A 19,489-nucleotide genomic window follows, 5' to 3' on the forward strand; every position below is an offset into this window, starting at 1 on the left:
AGGCCTCACCTAGAAAATTCAAAGACTAGGGGCTGAAAACATCTAAAAGATCATTCACTCTCATGTCTAGCAATTGATGTCAGCTTTCAGCTAGTGTCTACTCAGGGCTATAGGCTGATGGTCTTTCCATGTAGTTTTGGCTTCTTCACAACATGATGGTAGGTTCCAAGAGCAAGCATCCCATGATAGACAGGCCACATTGCAATTTATAGCCTAGCCTTAGAAGTCACAGTGCCACTTCTACCACATTCTATTGATAGAGGCCCTAAGCAACTCAGCAAGGCCCTGTCTCAAAATAAAAAAAAAAATTAAAAAGGGCTGGGGATGTAGCTCAGTGACAAAGTTCCCATAGGTTCAATCCCTAGTACCAAAAATGAAAAAGAAAGAAAAAAAATCAGACAAAACTATTGTGTAGATACTGCCAGTCCAAGCAGAGCTTGTTTTAGGGGTTAATGATTGGGAAGAAGCAGGAGGGAAACTTCTGCAGTGCTAGTGAAACTCAATATCTTGAGGTAGGTTTTAGTTACATTAAAGTGTAAGCTTTGTGATGAATAAACACCAGTTTGTGCACTTAGGAGTTGCATAACTTTGTTTACTCAAAAAAAATAAAATAAAACTGGTTCCTGGGTAAGAGCAAAATGAAGACATTCTCTATCTACTAAAAGTATGTGCAAGTCAAATGGTAGGTGGTAGAAGGGAATACATTGGTGATTCCCTTTCAAACACTGGTTTAGAAGATATGTTTGGGGGTATCTTCAGTCTCATGTTATTAATGGGGATAAAATAGATATAGAAATGTTAAATAGAAGTCAGCTCTTCCACACACTATCCTCTGGTTCCTTGTCACCACAACCTGTCTCTTTTCTCTATATATTAACATGATCTAGAAAGCAGACTCATTTCACATTCATTCTCTCTCTCTCTCGCTCTCTCACACACACACACACACATACACACATCTTTCAAATTCACCAGATGTGAAGCTTGAAACTTACAAAGCTACTGTGGGACTAGCCTAAGGAAGAATCCAGCACTGAGGATTTCAGGAAATTGTCAATCTCTTTCTAAAATCTTCTTTCTCTTACACACTAATACCAACCATTCTTTTAGCTAGTCCCTACATGTACTCCCTCCTGCCTCTGGCTTATCACTTCTGAATGCCCCACCGCATCCTCTAGGAATCAAGAATATCAGCCTTTTAGATCCTGTTCTAGCTCACCTCAGGAAATTCTGAGATAGCGTGATTGGGGGTTTGAAAGGAAGGTTATAGCAGATGTGTCCTTAGCAATGCATTCAAAGCCCCTCATATTCTTAATCTTGCTAACCTTCCTGCACCATTTCTGTTCACATTTAACGTGTGTGTGTGTGTGTACCTCCCCTTCACTCATACACTATTTTATCTGCAAGCTCTGGACTGTTGCTGTTACGATTTTTTTGGGGGGGGGGTCTGGATTACCCCTGCATCCCTTTCCCATATTTATCTTCTACTTATCCACTAATAAGTAAGGTGACAACTCTTTCAGAAAGTTTGCATTTATTATAACACCCACCATATTCTAATGAAATTAGTTTTAAATGTGTTTGTCTCCCCCACTTTGTGATAATCTTGAGGACAAAAACTCTGTTTTCCTCTCCAGCCCCATTACACATGTGTGTAATAAATATCTGCTCATTTATCAGTGTCAATGAAGTAGAGTAGAGGAGGAGGATACCATCTAATAAGCACATGTGAGGGAGAGGAAGAGGATGCTAGAATGTGGGTATTTCAAATCACACATACCTGGATTTGAATCTCTGCTACCAACTTCATAGCTGAGAAGTTATGACCAAGCTCCTGTGTCCCCTTCCATGTAGTAAATTAACTCACAGGACAAATTCCAGGGTTAGGCTGGCTGGTTCACATGAGCTTCATTACTAGCATCCAGTGTGACCACGGGAAATTCTCTGTGCTTTGGTTCTCTCATCTGAAAAATAAGGATAGTAAGAATTCTTCCCTCTTAGGGCTTTTGTGAGGATTAAATGCATGAAATCTGATAGACTATCAAGTACTGTGCAAATGTTAAACATCAGTAAAGTTAGCAATTATTATTATGCAAAATAGGCATCACAATATTACTTATTTCAAAGATATCTGAAGCATATATGTGCTGAATAAATGATATTTATTACTATTAATTGATATACTCCAAATAGAGAACCTTCATGCATTTTTACAATGAAACTAAGTGGGATGTAACTGAAATAGAAAAAATAAATTCTGACCATTAAAATATCATTCTAAATCACAACGTAAAATGAAAAAAAAACTCCCTAATCCTGGTGAATTTTCAACCTTGCTGAAGAGAAGTGAAGGAGGTTTTTAATATTAAGCATCCACACATGTAGTGAAAATGACACAGGAATGGAAGTCAGACAGCACACACCTGTTATTTAAGTCATTCTTTCTAATACAGCTTTAATATTCAGTGGTCTTTCTTTGGGAAATGACCTTAAATAAGCTTTTTCACTCTCAGAAAATTTTTTAACAATTTCAAGGGAAGCAGAGCCTAGAAGCTGGTTGCTGTAAATAAAAACAGAGACTGTCATTAAGAGTGGATAATGCAAATGGCATGAGCATTGGAGCCAAACTGACTTGGGGTTGAAAATTCGTCCCACTTCCACCTGTTATGTGACCTTGAACAAATCACGTAACCTCTGACCATCAGTCTCCTCATTTGAAAATTGCAGGTGATAATAATATCTATTTCATAATCACTTCCTTTGAGAAGGGCCTGTCCTGATTCTGCTCACTCATCCCTTTGGCTGTGGTTAAGGGGTCTTGGTCTGTGTTCTCAGACTCCCCTGTTCTTGCAAAGATGCATTTAGGGTTTTACTGACAGAATCAAGAATGCAAATCCAAAGATTAGTGGGATTGTCAGATACAGATGAGCCCCACACTCAGAAAGAGATAGCTGTCTCCAGTTTGTTCTTTGACTACTCATCCCTGGTCCTTCCCAGTCGGCAACTTCTTCATTTATCTTTCCTTTGCAATCACATGATACTCTGTCAAACTTCTGATTCTTCACTTTAAATAATTTGTCTACCACACCAGACTTGTGAGATGTTTAAGGAAAAGGATAAAGTTACACTGGCTTTTTCCCCCAGTCAGCATCCAGAACATTTCCTGGATCTTGGAATAGAAGAAAGGTAAAAAGAAGTCAAACAAAAAATTTGTTAAACTTAATAAAATTATTGGGAAAAGTTTAGAAATAATATACAATAAATCCAGTTTCTTTTTGTCTTATTAAATATTCCAAATATGTTCTTGCATTTACTCTCAGCTACAGTTGAGATATATTATTCCCTTCTTTTTCCATATGCAATTACCAAGAACTAAAGAATTTCAGGACTATTTCCATGATCATAGGCCTGGTATGAAACAGAATGTGCATGGAAACTTCAGGTATGCCATGCCAACTCACACAAACATATCACAAGCATGTTAGTACAGGTAATTTCTAGGTGTCCAAAATCTCTTAGAAGGGGCTGCAGATACAGCATACCATGCTATGCCAGTAAAACTCATTTTAAGAGCATGAACAGGGTGTTGGCTTCATTGCAACAAGCGGTCACTCTTGGTAGTGCAATGAAGCGGCCCAGTAAGTTCTTAAAACTTGAGCTGCTCCCCCCGCCCCCCGCTACATCCCGCAACAACCGCTTCCCTACCCCCAATCCCCGCGCTTCCGCAGCAATGCAGGGCCACAACTTTGCCAGAATTTGGGTTTATGACTGAGGATGCTATAGGCAGGATAAGGAAAAGAACTGCCGCTGAACTGAGCAGTTAAGTGCAGCCCGGGAATCCCTGTTCCCCACCCCCAAGCTCCAGCCAGCCACAGCGGTCACGGGCTCCAGCGGCACGAGGCGGCTAGCAGTCCAAGTCCGGGGCAGGAGCTTAAAGGCGGCAAAGAGCACTACTGAAAGGAAGCTGGCAGGCTGGCAAGGCAAAGATCCACGGCACTACGCGCCGCCCCAAACTCGTGGATGCTGGAGGTGTTTACCAATGAGCTAGACCTGGGCGCGCAGCGCGAGCGCTGGAAGACATTCAGGAAGCTGCGGGGCCTCAGCTGCCCCGGCGCCGCCAAGTTCATGCTGGACACCTTCGAGTCCAGAGCCTAGTGTACCACACCCAGGGCTGCCACTCTGGCGCGGCACGGTTCAATTGAGAACTGAACCCTCGCAGCCCCAAGAGTCCTGGATTACGCTGCAGGCTTTGCAGGAAGAAGCAGCGCCTGCACTCCCACTTGGCAACCTCCTGGCCTCTTGCTCCTCCAGGGCGTGGAGAGCATCATCAAGGCACCTCGCGCTGCACGTTGTCTGCAGCAGGTGCGGGGTGCAGAGTTGCCACAAGGCTGTCTTTGACTCCCCTGGAGTAAGGCGTCGACCTGCAATGCCTGGACAAAGGAACATTTTTCTGAAGGTAAAGCCCATTGAAACGTGGAGGCCCCTCACCCTCCTGCTAGTCTATATTTAGCCTCAAGGGATTCCTTAAATGTATTCTGTGCATTCTATGTTGATGGACTGTGTTAATTCTATGTTAATGGCTCTGGAGACATCTGCTCCAGGTAAACAAATCTTCATTGTGATTCTGAATCTGTCTTTGAGAGTGGTGGTTTACCCTTCAACCTCAGTGCTTGAATGGGTTAAAAAGAAAAAGGCATTGATTCAGCTGGTCTAGCGTTTTATTGTTGTAATAAGGTGGTGTGTGTGTGTGTGTGTGTGTGTTTCCAACTTCTTTATATTAGGGAGCTTAAACCAGAAATCTCACTTGTGGCCATTTTTGCAGTATGCTACAATCAGTATATGCCTATGATTAGGAAATAGCATGGTAATTACCTGAGAAAGAGAAAAAAGTTGAAAGTCTCAGGGACGGGGGGAAGGATGTGCATTAGAATCAAATGATTTCTGGTTTTATTAAAGGTTGGCATTACTATTTAACTTTTAAGATTATGTATGTGTGCTAATAAGAGAAAATTAAAGAATAGGTGATGCATTTTATATAAAAATAATCTGTGAAAATTCTATATTGAAAATATGCAGAAATACTAAGCTTAATTTAAGATTAAATAAATCCTCAAACATACATACAATTCCTAAAAGAGTTATTGTCTCTTACTCATTAGTTGTGACAATTTGATAAAATGCATGTTTTACTGTTGATCTTGGTAGGTTTGCATATTGATTGGCTTAATAATGTGAAAATTGCACTTTGCTCAATTTGGGCAAAAACAAGACATTCAGGGACTATATTCCCATTTCCCAGATGAATAAACCAGGGTTCCAAAGATTAACTGGCTGGAAGTCATGCATTAAGTAAATGCTGAAACTGGCACAGTCTCTGAAGTCCATTCAATATCACATCTCTATTATTTGCAGTATCCCTCTCTCTCTCTGTGTGTATTTTTTGGATAGCCACACCTTTATCAGAAAAATGGTGTTATTCTTCCACTAGGACTGAGAATCAAAATTACTGATAAAATTTCAAGGATAATTGAGTAAAATCATCCAGTTTTTTTAAGAAATCACTAGTAACAAGTGATTGAGAATCTAGAAGCAAAGATAGGAATCTTCCAAATGTATTTAATGAATGGAGTGTAAAATCTGATTCCAAATATTATACCACACCCATAGATGTATGATCTCATTTATTAACATAGATTTCATTTTTGAATTGATAAAGTTTGAATGAATAAAATTCAACAGTAGACAAAACATAGCCACATCCTTGCCATTTCTTAGGCATGAGAGCATTACATAATATTAGGAAATATTTTAATTAATCCATTATATTGATAGGTCAGAAGAGAAAAAAATCATGATCATCTGACCATATGATTGAAAGGGTTCAATAAATTGAATCAATCTGATAAACTCTCTGTAGTCTCTTGTACATTTGATGTGTCTCCAGCTGACACAATTAAGCTAAACCCTTCTACTACTACACATTCACAATCCTTTATCTGAAGCCCTTGGAATCAAATGCTTCATAATGTTTATCCCATAAAAATCCTTAACAAGGCCTAGAATAATACTGCTGAATCTAATTAAACAGTATGTCTGTAATTAAACATATACATATTCACTGCAAGATCTGAAGATTACAAATAGCATTATGTTGATTCAGGTCAGGTTTTATGTTCAAATTAATCAAGAAAAATAAGTTTTTTTTTTCATTTTGCATTTTGGACTTGTCCTTTAGGGATTGTGAGCCTGGAATATATTTCTGTCAATTCTTCTTGCCTATTTTCATAGGCTTTTTTGGTAGCTTTTTATTTTTCATTGATGTACAATATTCAAATCTAGAGTGTGCACTTGTAAGGACAACAAATTGCTGACATTTTACAAAGTGAATATATGTATGTAACAACCACCAGGACCAAGGTATAGAACATTAGTGGCATGCCAGAAACCTATGTTATGCCCTCATTTAGCTATTACCCTAGAAAGTGATCTACGTCACTGTAATTTATTTTTTCTGTTTTTTAAACTTTATATAAAGAGCATTATAAAACATGTATATTCTTACATTTGGTTACTTTTGCTCAATATTAATGGTTGGTTTTGAAACATGTTCATTTTGTTGCATGTAGGGATATGTGCTTGTTTCATTGCTGTATAGTATTCCATTGTGTGAATATATCACAATTTATTCACTTAAAAGTTGATAGATATTTAGTTTGTTTGTAGTTTGTGATTATTTCCAATAATGCCACAATAATAACATCTTTATTCATATCTTTTGGAGTACATGCATGTCTGTTGGATATCGATTTTGTGTGGCAGGCAGAATTCTCTAATGGTTCCCAGTGACACTTGTCTTTGAACGATCTCCTCCAATTGGGTTGAGATGGAATGTGTGAATATGATGAAATATCACTCCTTTGATTATGTTACCTTTATGGCAAAAAATATTTTTTCAGATATAATTAAGATTACAGATCAGTTTTTTTAAAGAGGGGGATTGGTGGTAGAGCACTTGCCTAGCATATGTGAGGCACTGGGTTCAATTCTCAGCACCTTGTATAAATAAATAAATAAAATAAAGGTTCATCAACAGCTAAAAAATGTTTTAAAAAGAGAAGGGGATTATTTGGGGTGGGCTAGACCTATTCAGGTGAGCGCTTAGATGGGCCTAAGTCCTTGTTGAAAGAGAGACTTAGATTATGAGAGGATATTAGCAGGGTCCACATGGCAAAGAACTACAGGTAGCCTCTCAGAGACAAGTGCCAACCCAGTTTACATCCTGCAAGAGAATAGGGGTCTTGGTCCTCCAGCTGCAGGGACCTGAATTCAGCTGTCAATGTGAATGAGTCTAGAAGGGCTTCTTCTCCAGAACCTCCAGAAAGGAACCCAGCCAGTCCAACACCACCCCACACCCTGCATCCTGAGGCATGAAGCCAGGCAGGCTGTGTGCTGATGTCTGACCTATGCAACTGTGAGCTGGTGAGTGGCAGATTCAGCTGCTGAGTGCTGTAGTGAATGGGAAACCTGTGGAGATTCTGGTCCCTGGAACTGAGGGAGCGTAGGACTCTGTTGAGTGAAGCCTGGGAGAATTTTGAGGTGCATGATAGAGAAAGCCTGAGTCATCTTGGGAAAACACTTTAATTGCCTTGGAAAGACTATTAGTTGGAATAAGTTGTATTTCCAAACTGTTTTGGAACTTTGAATTTCTTTCTGCCTTCCATTTACTCCTGTTTGAAACCAGAATGCTTATAGCTATTGTTCTATGTCTGTCCCATTGTTATATATTGGACTGCCAGGGAAAGACAGCTTAACACTTTAATTGGAGAGTAATTGTGTACCAGGAATTGTACTGAGTGAATTATAGCCAGAAATCTAATCCATGTCTGATTTATAATGAATTTTTGTGGGGCTGAGTATTGACCCAGGGCCTCATGTTTGCTAGACAAGAACTCTGCCACTGAACAACATCCTAGCCCAGCATCCATGTCTGATTTTGATGAGCATTTGGAGTACAGCTGATGATGTAATATAATGAGGAATTTGCAGACTGTGGGGGAGGTGAACATTTTTATGTGGAACAGATTCGACATAGGGAGAATTCTAAAATGAGTGAGAGAAGCTTGTGAATATGATGAGCTATTACTCCTGAAATTATGTTGTGCTATATGGGAAAATAGATATTTGTAGATGTATTAAGGTCCCAAATCAGTGGATGTTCCAGTGAGGAGGTTATCTGGGTGGGCCAGACCTCATCAGGTTGTGGTATTGCTATGGCCCTTCTTGAGAGATTGGAAATTTGGAGAGGTACATGTGGCAAGGAATTGCATGAGTCCTGTAGAGGTAAACAGGTAAACATGGAACTGAATTCTGCCTAAAACCTCAATGAATTTAGAAATATATTCCTTCTCATAGGAGCCAGAAGGAAACACAGCCTGGCTGACTCATATTATGGGCTTATTTCACCCTGTGAGACACTAAATGGAGTACCTGGATGTGCCAAGCATGGGCCTCTGAACCTACAGAATTCAGAAAACAAATTGGCACTGTTTAAAGCCACTTACTTTGTGATAATTTGTTAAACAGGAATAGAAAATTAACAAAGATGGAATTCCTGAGTTATAGAAAATGCATAAAATCAGCTTAAACACATACTGTCAGTTTTCCAATTTATAGTCCCACCATCAGAGTTTCAGTTCCCCTATACCCTTTCCAACTCTTTTTTGTGTGTTATTGTGTGTGTGTGTGTGTGTGTTTTGCTGAGGATTGAACTCCAGGCCTCATGCATGCCAGACAAACCCTCTACCACCGAGCCATATCCCTATCCCCTATCATCTCAAACTCTTGATAGCAATAGTCGTTTTGGCTATCCTGGTAGATCTTTGCTGATATTTCATTGTGATTTTGATTTGTATATTCTCGGTGACTGAGTTTGAGCAGATTTTTATTTCTTTGTTGGTCAGCTGAATGTCATACTTTACAAAGTAAAGTTGAAATATTGTTCTAGTTCTTAATTGAATTTACTTTTTTCTTCCTGGTTTTATTCTGTATATAAGAGGTTTGCTGGACGTTGAGTGGGGAGGTTGATGCTTTCCATTATCATTAGTGGTTTCTGTGTCCTGTTTTAGATACCATGATGTACTCCAAGATCATCAGGATATCCTTATACGTTATTTTCTGAAAACTTTATCTTCTGTAATTACTGGGTATAGTTAAATTTAGAGGCCAAATTTATGTTTTCCATATGGCTTGATATCCTGTTATTCCATCTCCACTTATTTAAATGATTATCCTTCTTCCTGAGAACTGTATTAATGCCTCTGTTGTGAGGTGATGCTATATGTGTCTTTGTGGACTCCTTATTTGTTGGTCTATTTAGATATCTAAATCTAAATAGATGAAGATATGTCTATTTTTTATCTATTCTTGCATATCAAAATATTCTTATACAAAAGTCACACTATTTTAATTATAATGGCTTTATAGTTTGCTTACTCTCTGGCTTTGAGTGATAGTCCTTTAAATTTCTTCTTCTGGATGACTTTCTCTGTTCTTGCATCTTTGGTATCCATATTTTATAATCAGTTAGCCAATTTTTACTTACAAACCATCTGCTGGAATTTTTATTGGGATTACATTGAATCCATAGATCATTTGGATGAGAATTCTGTCTTAAGATTTTTTTCATAATATTGCTTATAATCAATAAATACACTGCATCTCTGATTAATGTGGTTTTCTTTAATTTCTTTCAGAAATGTTAGAGCTTTCTGGACAATAGTCTTTTAAATTTTTATTAGTGTTGTTCCAAGGTGTTTGATGCTTTCTCATGCTATTGCAAATTTCATTTAAAATTTTTCCACTTTATAATTTTTGATGCTAATATATGGAAATATAATTCAATTGTGTAATATTGACTTTATGTCCAGTTATCATGCTGTTTTTATTCTAATATTTGATTTGTATATTCTTTAAGTTTTTATGTAAACAATATCTTGTATGTTTTTATTGTTTAATAGCTGAGAAATCACAGGGTACAGTGGCACCTGCCTGTAATCCCAGTGGCTAGGGAGGCTAAGGCAGGAGAATCAAGAGTTCAAAGCCAGCCTCAGCAAAAGCAAGGTGCCAAGCAATTCAGTGAGACCCTATCTCTAAATAAAATACAAAATAGGGCTGGGGATGTGGTTCAGTGGTCAAGTGACCTTGAGTTTAATTCTTGGTAGCCCTGCCCCCACCAAAAAAGAGCTGAGAAATCTTTCCCCAGAGAACCCAAAGGATGTCCTTCCATCTCATTGACTGGGAAATGCCCATTTGCAAGCTATTCACCAGAGTGGGAGTCAGATTACTGTAACTTGGTTAGCTGACCATACTACTCTTTATAGATCAGATACATTGCACTGAGCCAAAGTTTTTTGTTTAATTGTAAACACACACACACACACACACACACTGGGAAATGAATGCCCTTTTATAGTGAGGGTACCGGGATTGAACTCAGGGGCACTCGACCACTGAGCCACATCCCCACCCCTATTTTGTATTTTATTTAGACACAGAGTCTCATTGAGTAGCTTAGCACTTCACCTTTGCTGAAGCTTGCTTTGAATTTGCGGTCCTCCCATCTCAGCCTCCAGAGCCACTGGAATTACAGGCGTGCGCCACCATGCCGGGTGAAATGAATGCTTTGATTAGACCTTTGAAAATGAAGAGATAATGTTGATGGATTGATATTTGTGGAATGAGTTAACATTACAGTTCTAAAGTTGTGTAACTTCTTAAGCAACTACTAGAGTGCTTAATATGAGAAAAATATTTAGAGCTTGTTGAGGAAGAAAGAAGTCTTTAAAAATATGCTCAGTGTTAGAATACCTGCTTAGCATGCACAAAGACCTGGGTTCAATCTGCAGCCCCCCCCCCCAAATGAATTTGTTTATTTCCAAAGTACCCCATGTGCCAATAAAGAAGTGTCAAATGATCACAGAAAAATGAACATGTAAATCTGTCAAATTTTTAATGATAGTTTTTAATTACTGGTAGAATTGTCCCAACTTAAATTTTCTTAAGCTTTTCTGAATTATCTAAATTCTCTACTGCAATATTTGTCAAAGTTGACACTATTGGCATTTGAGGCCAGATAATTTTGTATTAGTGGAGACTTTCCTGTGCATTGAAGGTGTAAAGCAGCATCCCTGATCCACAGTCAGATGCAAATAGCACTGCACTGTCCCCAACTGTCATTCTGCAGACACTTCTAAATATTCCAAGGGGCAAAATGAGCCCCCTATTGAGAACAACAGCACTATAGTGGATGAAATTTAAATGCATATAAAAAGGTAAATGTAAAATAGATACATGTAAGTATAGATCAGTAGAAAATAGGGTACATGGTGTGTGTGTGTGTGTGTGTGTGTGTGTGTGTTGTACAATATTATAACCACTTTCCCATAGCTTTAAAAGTTTTTCAAAAACATCCTGTAAAAGTACATAAATTTGGGCTGGGGTTGTATCTTAGTGGTGGAATGCTTGCCTTGCATGTGTGAGGCACTGGGTTCGATACTCAGCACCACATATAGAGAAATAAATAAAGGCCCATCAACAACTAAAAAAATTTTTTTTTAAAGTTACATAAATTTGTTCTGTGGGCATCTGATATACTGTTGGAAATTGAGGTTGTTTCAGATTTTTTAAAAAAGAAATGGCATTCTACACATCTTTTGTCCATGTTTAATCAGATAATTTGAGTGGGTTTTGTTGTTTTTTGAATGTTGTTGTTTGAGTTCCTTGTAGATCCTGGTTGTTAATCCTTGTTGGATGAAGTTTGCAAATATTTTCTCTCATTCTGCAGTTTGTCTCTTAATTCTCTTGATTTTTCCCTTTGTTGTGGAGAAAAGCTTTTGAGTTTGATACAACCCCATTGGTCTATTTTTGCTTCCATTTCCCATGCTTTTGGAGTCATTCCCCAAAATATATCTGCCCAGATCAACATTCCAAAGCATTTCCACTATGCTTTCTTCTAGTACTTTCATACTTTCTGGCCTTGCATTTCAGTCTTAAATCCATTTTAATTGATTTTCAATATGGCAAAAAGGTCGAGTGTCATTGTTATGCATACAGGTATTCATCATTCCCAGGACCATTTGGTGAAGAAACTGTCCTTTCCCCAATATGTGTTTTTGGCACCTTTATTGAAAATCGGTTTGCTATAAATACCTGGATTTTTTTTTTCTGGTTCCTCCGCTGTTTTCCATTGGTTTATAGGTCTGTTTTTTATGTCAGTATCTATGCTATTTTGGTTAATGTAGCTTTGTAGTGTATTTTGACTTCAGGTTAAATGATACCTCTAGCTTTGGTCTTTTGCTCAGGATTTCTTTGGCTATTTATAGGGCGGTTTTGTGTGTGGAAGTTGTTTTTTTTTTGTTGTTGTTGTTTCAGAGGAATTTTAGGATTTTTTTCTATTTTGTGAATATTGCCATTGATATTTTGATAGGAATTGAACATTTATCAAAAGAAAACATGAAAATGGCTAAAAGTTCTATGAAAAATGTCCAGTATCACTAATCATCAGTGAAATGCAAATGAAAAGTATGATAAGATATCATCTCACTTCAGTTAGAATGACCATCATCAAAAAGACAAAAGAAAATACTGGCGAGGATGCAGAGAAAGGGAAACATTATTACACATTTGGTGGGAACATAAATTAGTACAGCCATTATGGAAAACATAATAGGGATTACAATCATGTGCCGCCATGCCGGGCAAGAATTTTTTTTAAATGTATCTTCATATCATTAAATTTTCATCTGGGAAGGTGCTACAAATTTATAATCCCATCCAATAATATAAGAGAGCCTATTTTCTTAAAAAAAGCTTAAAACCTAATTAAACCTCTTTAAGTTTGTTTTATTTTCATGTAAGGTAATTATTTTTAAAAATGCAAGTAGGTATTTATTTAGTACAAGAATGATATAGGCTCATTGGAAAAATTCAGAAGATAATATATGAGAGAATAAAAAAATCACTCTTCCCACTTCTTTTGTATAAGCACATACATACATAAATACTTTAAATGGAAGTCAGAAAATGATAAAGAACAGGATACTGAAGACACAAATGAAATTAAAGAGAGGAAGTTTCTTTAGAATAAACTTTTAGATCTTAGAGATCTCATAGGTGGACGAATATACAGGAGAGTCATTTTAGTTATTATTAAGTCAGAGTAATGGCTAAGGTCCACAGAAATTCTAAAAAAGGAAGAAAAGTATTAGACCATAAAATGAAATGACTCCCTAGAGGAAAACTGGATTCATGAAACTACTGAAAGTTAACTTATAGAGCTATGAGAATAGCTATGAGATGAATTGGGGCTTATACCTTTAAATGACTAGGATGCCCATACAGGGTTATAGGTGTCAACGTGGTCATAAGAGAATTATGGATTCACACTATCTCCTTGATCTCCTCCACTGGGCAAGATTTCCCTCTTTCATTGTCACCACCATCCACCAAAATGCAGGAGCCATCACTTACTGCTGTCCTTCCCCCATAACCTTAAAACCAATCAAGTTCCCCAGCTCAGGTCCCAGACATTGTGTAGCATACACAAGCCATCACCATTACGTACTGTTTGAATTCTATCTCTACAAAATGATATGAAATAAAGTGGACATTGTTCTATGACACTAAAATTATGGAATGGTACATGAACAGAACACATTCTATTTATTTACTGTTCATTTAATTCCATCTTGTATTTCATCAGTCCTTTATTTTCCATCTTCCATTATTATTTAATTCCTAGTTCATCCTTCATAAATTTGGATTCTATATTTCATTCCAAATTTCATTCTATTCTTTTCTGATATTTTAAAATCTAGAGGACATATTTCACAGGCATTGATTTCAGGCAATTGCACATTCTGTTCCTTTTTATTTTCCTTCCTATTTTGATTATTTTCTATTTTCTTTCATATTTTATTTAACACTATACTGTTTCATCCCCTTTCTCATATAACACATTTTATTTTGTGACATTTTATTTCCATTTTATTTCATTCCATTTTCTCATTCTATCATATTCTATTCTATGTCCAGTCTCTTCAGTTTTCCATTCCACATCCTGTTCAAGTCTGTATTCCATTCCCAGTTTCACTCCAGTCTCCAGTTCATCCCCTGCTGCATTCCATTTCAAATCCATTTTCCATTCCACATTAACACTCCACATATCATTCCATTCTATTTTTGAGTTGTGTTGAAGTCCAGTTGCTCTTCATTCTCATAAATATCCTGTTCTATCCTGCTAAAATTGTTATAACAGCAACTTTCAGAACAGTTTGCCAGTATTTTTATCAAAGAATTACAAGTGTGCATAGACTGTACCATGAATTTCTTTTTCTGGGACTTTGCAACAAGGACAAAACTGAGGATAAGAATCGTTTTGAGTGAGAAGGATGTGGCTCACATTGATGTAAAAATTTGGGAAACATAAATGTTGGTTGACACAGGAGTATTTGAAAATATAATCTTCCTCCTCAATAGGTATATGTTTTAGTTAAAATGGCCTTGTGGAAATTTATTCAGTGATATGGGAGAGTGTTTTCTGGACTCCCAAAATAGGTTAATAAAACAACATGTAATCATAAATAGTTCAATTTTCATAAACTATGAAACGTGCGAGTGGCCATTTTACCGAGATATAAAGAAGTATGTCCAGTATTTGCCTGTGGGCGTTTTGAGAATTTCAGTGGTGCTTTTCTCATATTTGTTTTTCTGTTTTGGGCACTTAAAGAAGCCGACCTTTTGAAATAGTGACTAAGAATGAGGGTCCAAATATGAAACTTCAAGTCTGTACATCACAGCGAATTTAAAAGAAACTAGAGTCTAGTCCAAATAAATGAACGTGCATTTATCAGTGGATTCCTATGCAGCCCTTAAAAATGCTGATGAATGTTGAGAAAGGTATCAGCCTTAATCCTAGGAAACCTTGGCCTCAGGGCAAAAGGTAGGGAGAAGCAGTTTAAAGGAACACTCTAAATCTTTGTCTGCTGTTTGAGGTAGGCAGAACAGCTCAAGCCAAGACACTGTGGACCCCATCTCTTTTCTTGCCTTCAGGCCTCTCACCAAACTTAAAATACAGATCCAGTCTGGGGTTATCCAGATGCCTGAAGGGGTTCTTGAACAATCCTCTATGGGGTCCCACCCTAGCTTAGGGATACAGCCTGTCAGCCAGGTTGGTATCTTTCAAGAGTTTGATCTTTTGAGGTTTTGAGAGGGGAGTGGTACTAACAAGATGATTTGTGGTACCTCAAATGGTTCACACAGATAGACTCCACACCCCAAACCCTTTCCCTGAACCATACTGTATTAGGGGCCAGGTTTGAGACTAGAGAAATTCACACTATTGACCCCAGAGGACAAAATGGGTGGTGGAGGGGGAGCACAAGAATCCAAAGGCGGGGAAACGCCTCCTATAGCTCTAAGGCTGAAGGGAGGGGTGGATACACCCTCCTGGCTGGCGCCAGAAAGGTCTACATTGGGCTGCTAGGCTACAGCTACAGGATGGTGGGAAGCATCACGTGATATCCAGCTCGCCAATCAGAGGTGAAGATCAGTTGGCCCCACCCATCCTTCTTTACCAGCTCTGACTGGACCCAGCCGGCGGCATTACTTGCCACCGGAGTTTTGTCTCGGAGCCTTCACTTGGGTCAGAGCTGGAATCCTATAGCATGGCTACTCAGGCACCTCGAGAGAAGCAGCAGAAGCCCCAGCAGGGTGAGGTACCCAGAGGGCAGAAGAATGAGGCCACCCTAGCCCCTGGCCATGTCTTTGGAAGGGTATATCAAGATCCTGTTGCTTTGGTCCCCACAGCCCCAAGCCATGAGGCTGTGTTTGGAGACACTGATCAAAGCAGCACAGCAGGTTCTGCTACCTCTGCCGTCGTTTCCACTGCCTGTGAAGACCCTGTGCTGCCCTCCATGGACAGTATGTCAGCAAAACGCCGCGTTGACCTCCAGGACAGCCGTGGTTCCCAGGCAAGCCTTAGACGTGAGGAACCTGAGACCAGTGGCCAGGAGCAACCCCAGGCCCAGAAAAAGAGCCCTGAGAACAAACGTCGTAAGAAGCAGCCCAGCCAGCCCAACCGAGACCAGGCTGAAAAGCCTACAGGGCGCCACCTGCTTCCTGGGGCTTCTGCGCAGGCGTCTGTGCCTCCTCCGCCATCTTCTCAGCCCCGCCGCCGCCGCCGCGGTGGTTCTCAAGCCTCTACATGGAATCATGCAACCGGTCCAGGACCTGCTCTCCGCAGCCAAGCCCTCAGGGCAGACTCTGCCCTCTGCAGTGGCACCACCGTTCCAGGCCATGGCACCCAAAGCCATGCATCTACACCAGGTCCTGCTCACCGCAATCGTGCCACACCACCAGGCCCTGTTCTGCGTAGCAGTGCATCCAGGCCTAGGCCTGCTCTTCGACGCCGTGCCAGCCCACCAGGCCCAGTTCTTCGCAGTGGTGCATCCAGGCCCAGCCCTGATCAACGCCATGCATCTGCACCAGGCCCTGGTCTCCGCCGTCGCTCCACTGCACCAGGTCCTGTTCTCCGCAGTGGTTCATCCAGGCTCCGCCCTGTTCCCCAGAATGGTGCCTCTCAGCGTGGGTCTGATCTCCGCAGCCATGTCACCCGGCCAGGTCCTGCTCTTCGATGTCCAGTATCTGCACCAGCCACTAATCCCAGGAGCCGTGCCACCCGACCAGGTGCTGATCTTCACAGTGGCAGCACTTCATCAGTTCCTGTTCGCACCAGTGCATCCCGGCCAGACACCACCCTCAGAAGACCTGCAACAAAGTCCGGCCCTACTCCTAGCAGCACGACCTCAACCACAGGCCTTGGTCCCCGGAGGAGACGCCCCACCCTGCAGAGGTCATCTGGAAGGTCGGCCATTTCCATTCGAGGCTCTCTGCGTAACCCAGGTGTCAGGAGACCTCCTCCTTCCTCTAGGGCACCCTTACAGCATGTCTTTCAGAGTAGCTCAAGTTCTTCTGAACGTGAGGTTGGAAGCCCGCCTTCTCAGTCTGTCTGGCATGCAGTCCGTATGCGTGCTTCCTCTCCTTCACCCCCTGGTAGGTTCTTTCCTTTGCATAGGCAGCGCAGTGAGAGCATCTCTACCTCCACCTCATCCTCCTCATCCTCCTCATCCTCCTCGTCCTCCTCGTCCTCCTCGTCCTCTTCCCCTTCTTCCTCCCCAACTAGATCTCCTGGCTTAAGCCCCTCTTCATCTCCCACCAAGTTTCCTGGCCAGGGTTCCTCATCCTCTTCTCCTCCGTGCTATGGCTTGGGTTCTATCTCTACTCCTAGCCCTTCCAGCCTTAGGCGTGCCTTGCTGCCTGAGCTGGATGCCCCGAGCTCAGAAATTCCCGGGGAACAGGGAGGAGAACAGGTGTAGGGGGATCATCTCATGCCCCTACACCATTTGTGCTGTGACCTCTTCTGTGAGCGTCCTCCAAGACCCACAGAAGGAATCAGCATCCAACAGCTGCATGAATAGATTATTCTATGCATACCTGTATACCTGTGAGATTTTTCAAGAGTTCTAGCTATTAATCAATATCCTGAGCAATTTTGAAGCATCCTCTCCCCATGACCCTGCTGCTCAGCACTTACCTGCCGTTTGCCCTTGATTTCAAGCCCCATTCTTCCTCAAAAGGGCCTGCCTTTGCCCCTGAGTTGACAATTGTTTCCCTAAGTAGCTTTTTATGTAATGAAGTACCTTAATAAAGCTGTTGGTTTCACCTTAAAAATGTAGAGTTTCTTTATTGTCGTCCTCAATCTTGTTTTAAAGAAAGTTATTAGCATGCTAGCTGTCTGTTTGGATGCAAGAAAGAATAAAATATGCTTTAGCAATCATTTTTTTTTTTGCTACTGCCAGAAATGGAGTTCTGCCAGGTAAGTTCCTCCTTAAGGCACTGTATACTTTCTTAGTATAGGTGATTTGCAACTTGAGTAAGAAAAGGGGCACAATTTAACACGAGGCAGCTGAGTGCAAGGAGAGATGATGATTTCCAGGATCAGAAAAGAGGAAGGGCATGAATAAGGGGTTGGGGAGTGTCGGGGACATGACCCAGATGAGAGTAGAGGTCTGGGAGTGGGGGCAGGATCCCGAAGGGAGAAATGGCAGGAACCCGGAACCTGAGGGCAGAAGAGCTCTTCTATTTTCTACTGGAGGTAAATGTTTATTTGCTGAGAAGGGCCTCTGGAGGTCTGGGATTGGGGGATTTGAGGTTAATAACTCATGGGAAAATGGTTAGATATTTAACAAAAATACGCATTGATGGATAATCTTGTTGTAAAAAGGGTTGTTACTGAGTTTGTGAGCAAGTATATAATGTTAAGAGTGTGTGTGTGTGTGTGTGTGTGTGAGAGAGAGAGAGAGAGAGAGAGAGCATGCGTGTGAATTTTGGAGAGATGTTTGAACATACACCATGCTGGTTTTTGGAATAACTCTTGATATGGTCTTAACTTTTATATTCTACATTCTTTACTTTGACCATGTAACTACCTCTATATGAAATTCAGCTGCTTTAAAAAAATAGAAATCTTTGGAAACATGGTACTTTCTCGTGCCGTGGCACACACCTGTAATCCCATAGCTCAGAATGCAGAGGCAAGAGGATGGAAAGTTGAAAGCCAGCCTCAGAAACTTAATGAGATCTTATCTCAAAATTTAAAAAGTTTAAAAGGTAATATCAACAGGGTAGACTTGTCTACCACCTTTTTGAAATTGTGACTGGTCATTGGAGAGATGGCAAAGCAAGAGTCTTGGAGTGGGTTTTTTGTACCTATTTATTGGAAGGCAGTGACAGGTTATTCAAGTGTCGGTCCAACTTTTTGTTAGCTGGCTCATTAGTGTGACATATGAATAAATCCATTGGAAATTTTAGCTCTGTCACCATTGCAGGTTTGCAGTTCCCAGATTCTTCATTGACAGACCTGGTTTTGCTGTCACCTGGTGTCCTCTGCACCATCCTTATTTCTTTTTGCTCAGGTGCTAATGAGAAACGAAGCAGCCAGCATACAAGAAAAAGAACAGGGAGTCCCGAGCAATACATGTTGGTCAGCTAGTGAGAAGCACCTCAGTATATTCTATGTGAATCCTTTCTGACCTGTGTTTTTAAGGTAATGTCAGACACATAGTGTACGTCCACCTATGCTGACTCTATTGACATGGGTTGCAGGATGCACTTTGAATAGGCAACAGTGTAAGAATCATCTACCTACTGTCCTGGGAACGATGCCTGACTCCATATAGGAGTTCAATAAATATTTACTAAATGAATGATCGAGTTCTTTTTTTTCCCTTTTGTTTTAACATTTACTTTTTAAAAAATCGTAAGAAGGTCATTATAACACCTTCCTGCATTTTCAAAATTATACTTGGCAACTTTTACATAGTTCTAGGTACCTTTTTAAAGAAACAGTCTCTTTTTAGAGCAGCTTTAGGTT

The 19,489-nt window shown here is 40.2% G+C and overlaps 1 protein-coding gene and 1 long non-coding RNA gene across 2 annotated transcripts; one reads left to right on the plus strand and one right to left on the minus strand.

The window, feature by feature from the left end:
- Nucleotides 1-1,429: 1,429 nt before the first annotated feature.
- On the minus strand, nucleotides 1,430-10,659 carry LOC125614267. Its single transcript, XR_007344878.1, has 3 exons — nucleotides 10,481-10,659; nucleotides 7,411-7,413; nucleotides 1,430-1,447 (listed from the first exon to the last, which is right to left on the minus strand). It is a non-coding gene; the product is annotated as an uncharacterized LOC125614267 (long non-coding RNA).
- Nucleotides 10,660-15,722: 5,063 nt separating this feature from the next.
- Nucleotides 15,723-19,108, plus strand: LOC125614266 (EZH inhibitory protein). The gene is made up of 2 exons (XM_048796792.1): nucleotides 15,723-17,109; nucleotides 18,945-19,108. Exons 1-2 carry the CDS (start codon nucleotides 15,723-15,725, stop codon nucleotides 19,106-19,108), a joined length of 1,551 nt encoding a protein of 516 aa, XP_048652749.1.
- Nucleotides 19,109-19,489: the final 381 nt, after the last annotated feature.

This window comes from Marmota marmota, unplaced genomic scaffold (assembly GCF_001458135.2).
Source record: "Marmota marmota marmota unplaced genomic scaffold, marMar, whole genome shotgun sequence".
NCBI classification, from domain to species: domain Eukaryota; kingdom Metazoa; phylum Chordata; class Mammalia; order Rodentia; family Sciuridae; genus Marmota; species Marmota marmota.

Bases quoted from the DNA above. Each gene is read 5' to 3' on its own strand.
- LOC125614266 (XM_048796792.1), top strand. From the start codon at position 15,723: ATGGCTACTCAGGCACCTCGAGAGAAGCAGCAGAAGCCCCAGCAGGGT. The intron at 17,110-18,944 runs GTAGGTTCTTTC...TCACCATTGCAG, and splicing joins TTCCTCTCCTTCACCCCCTG to GTTTGCAGTTCCCAGATTCT.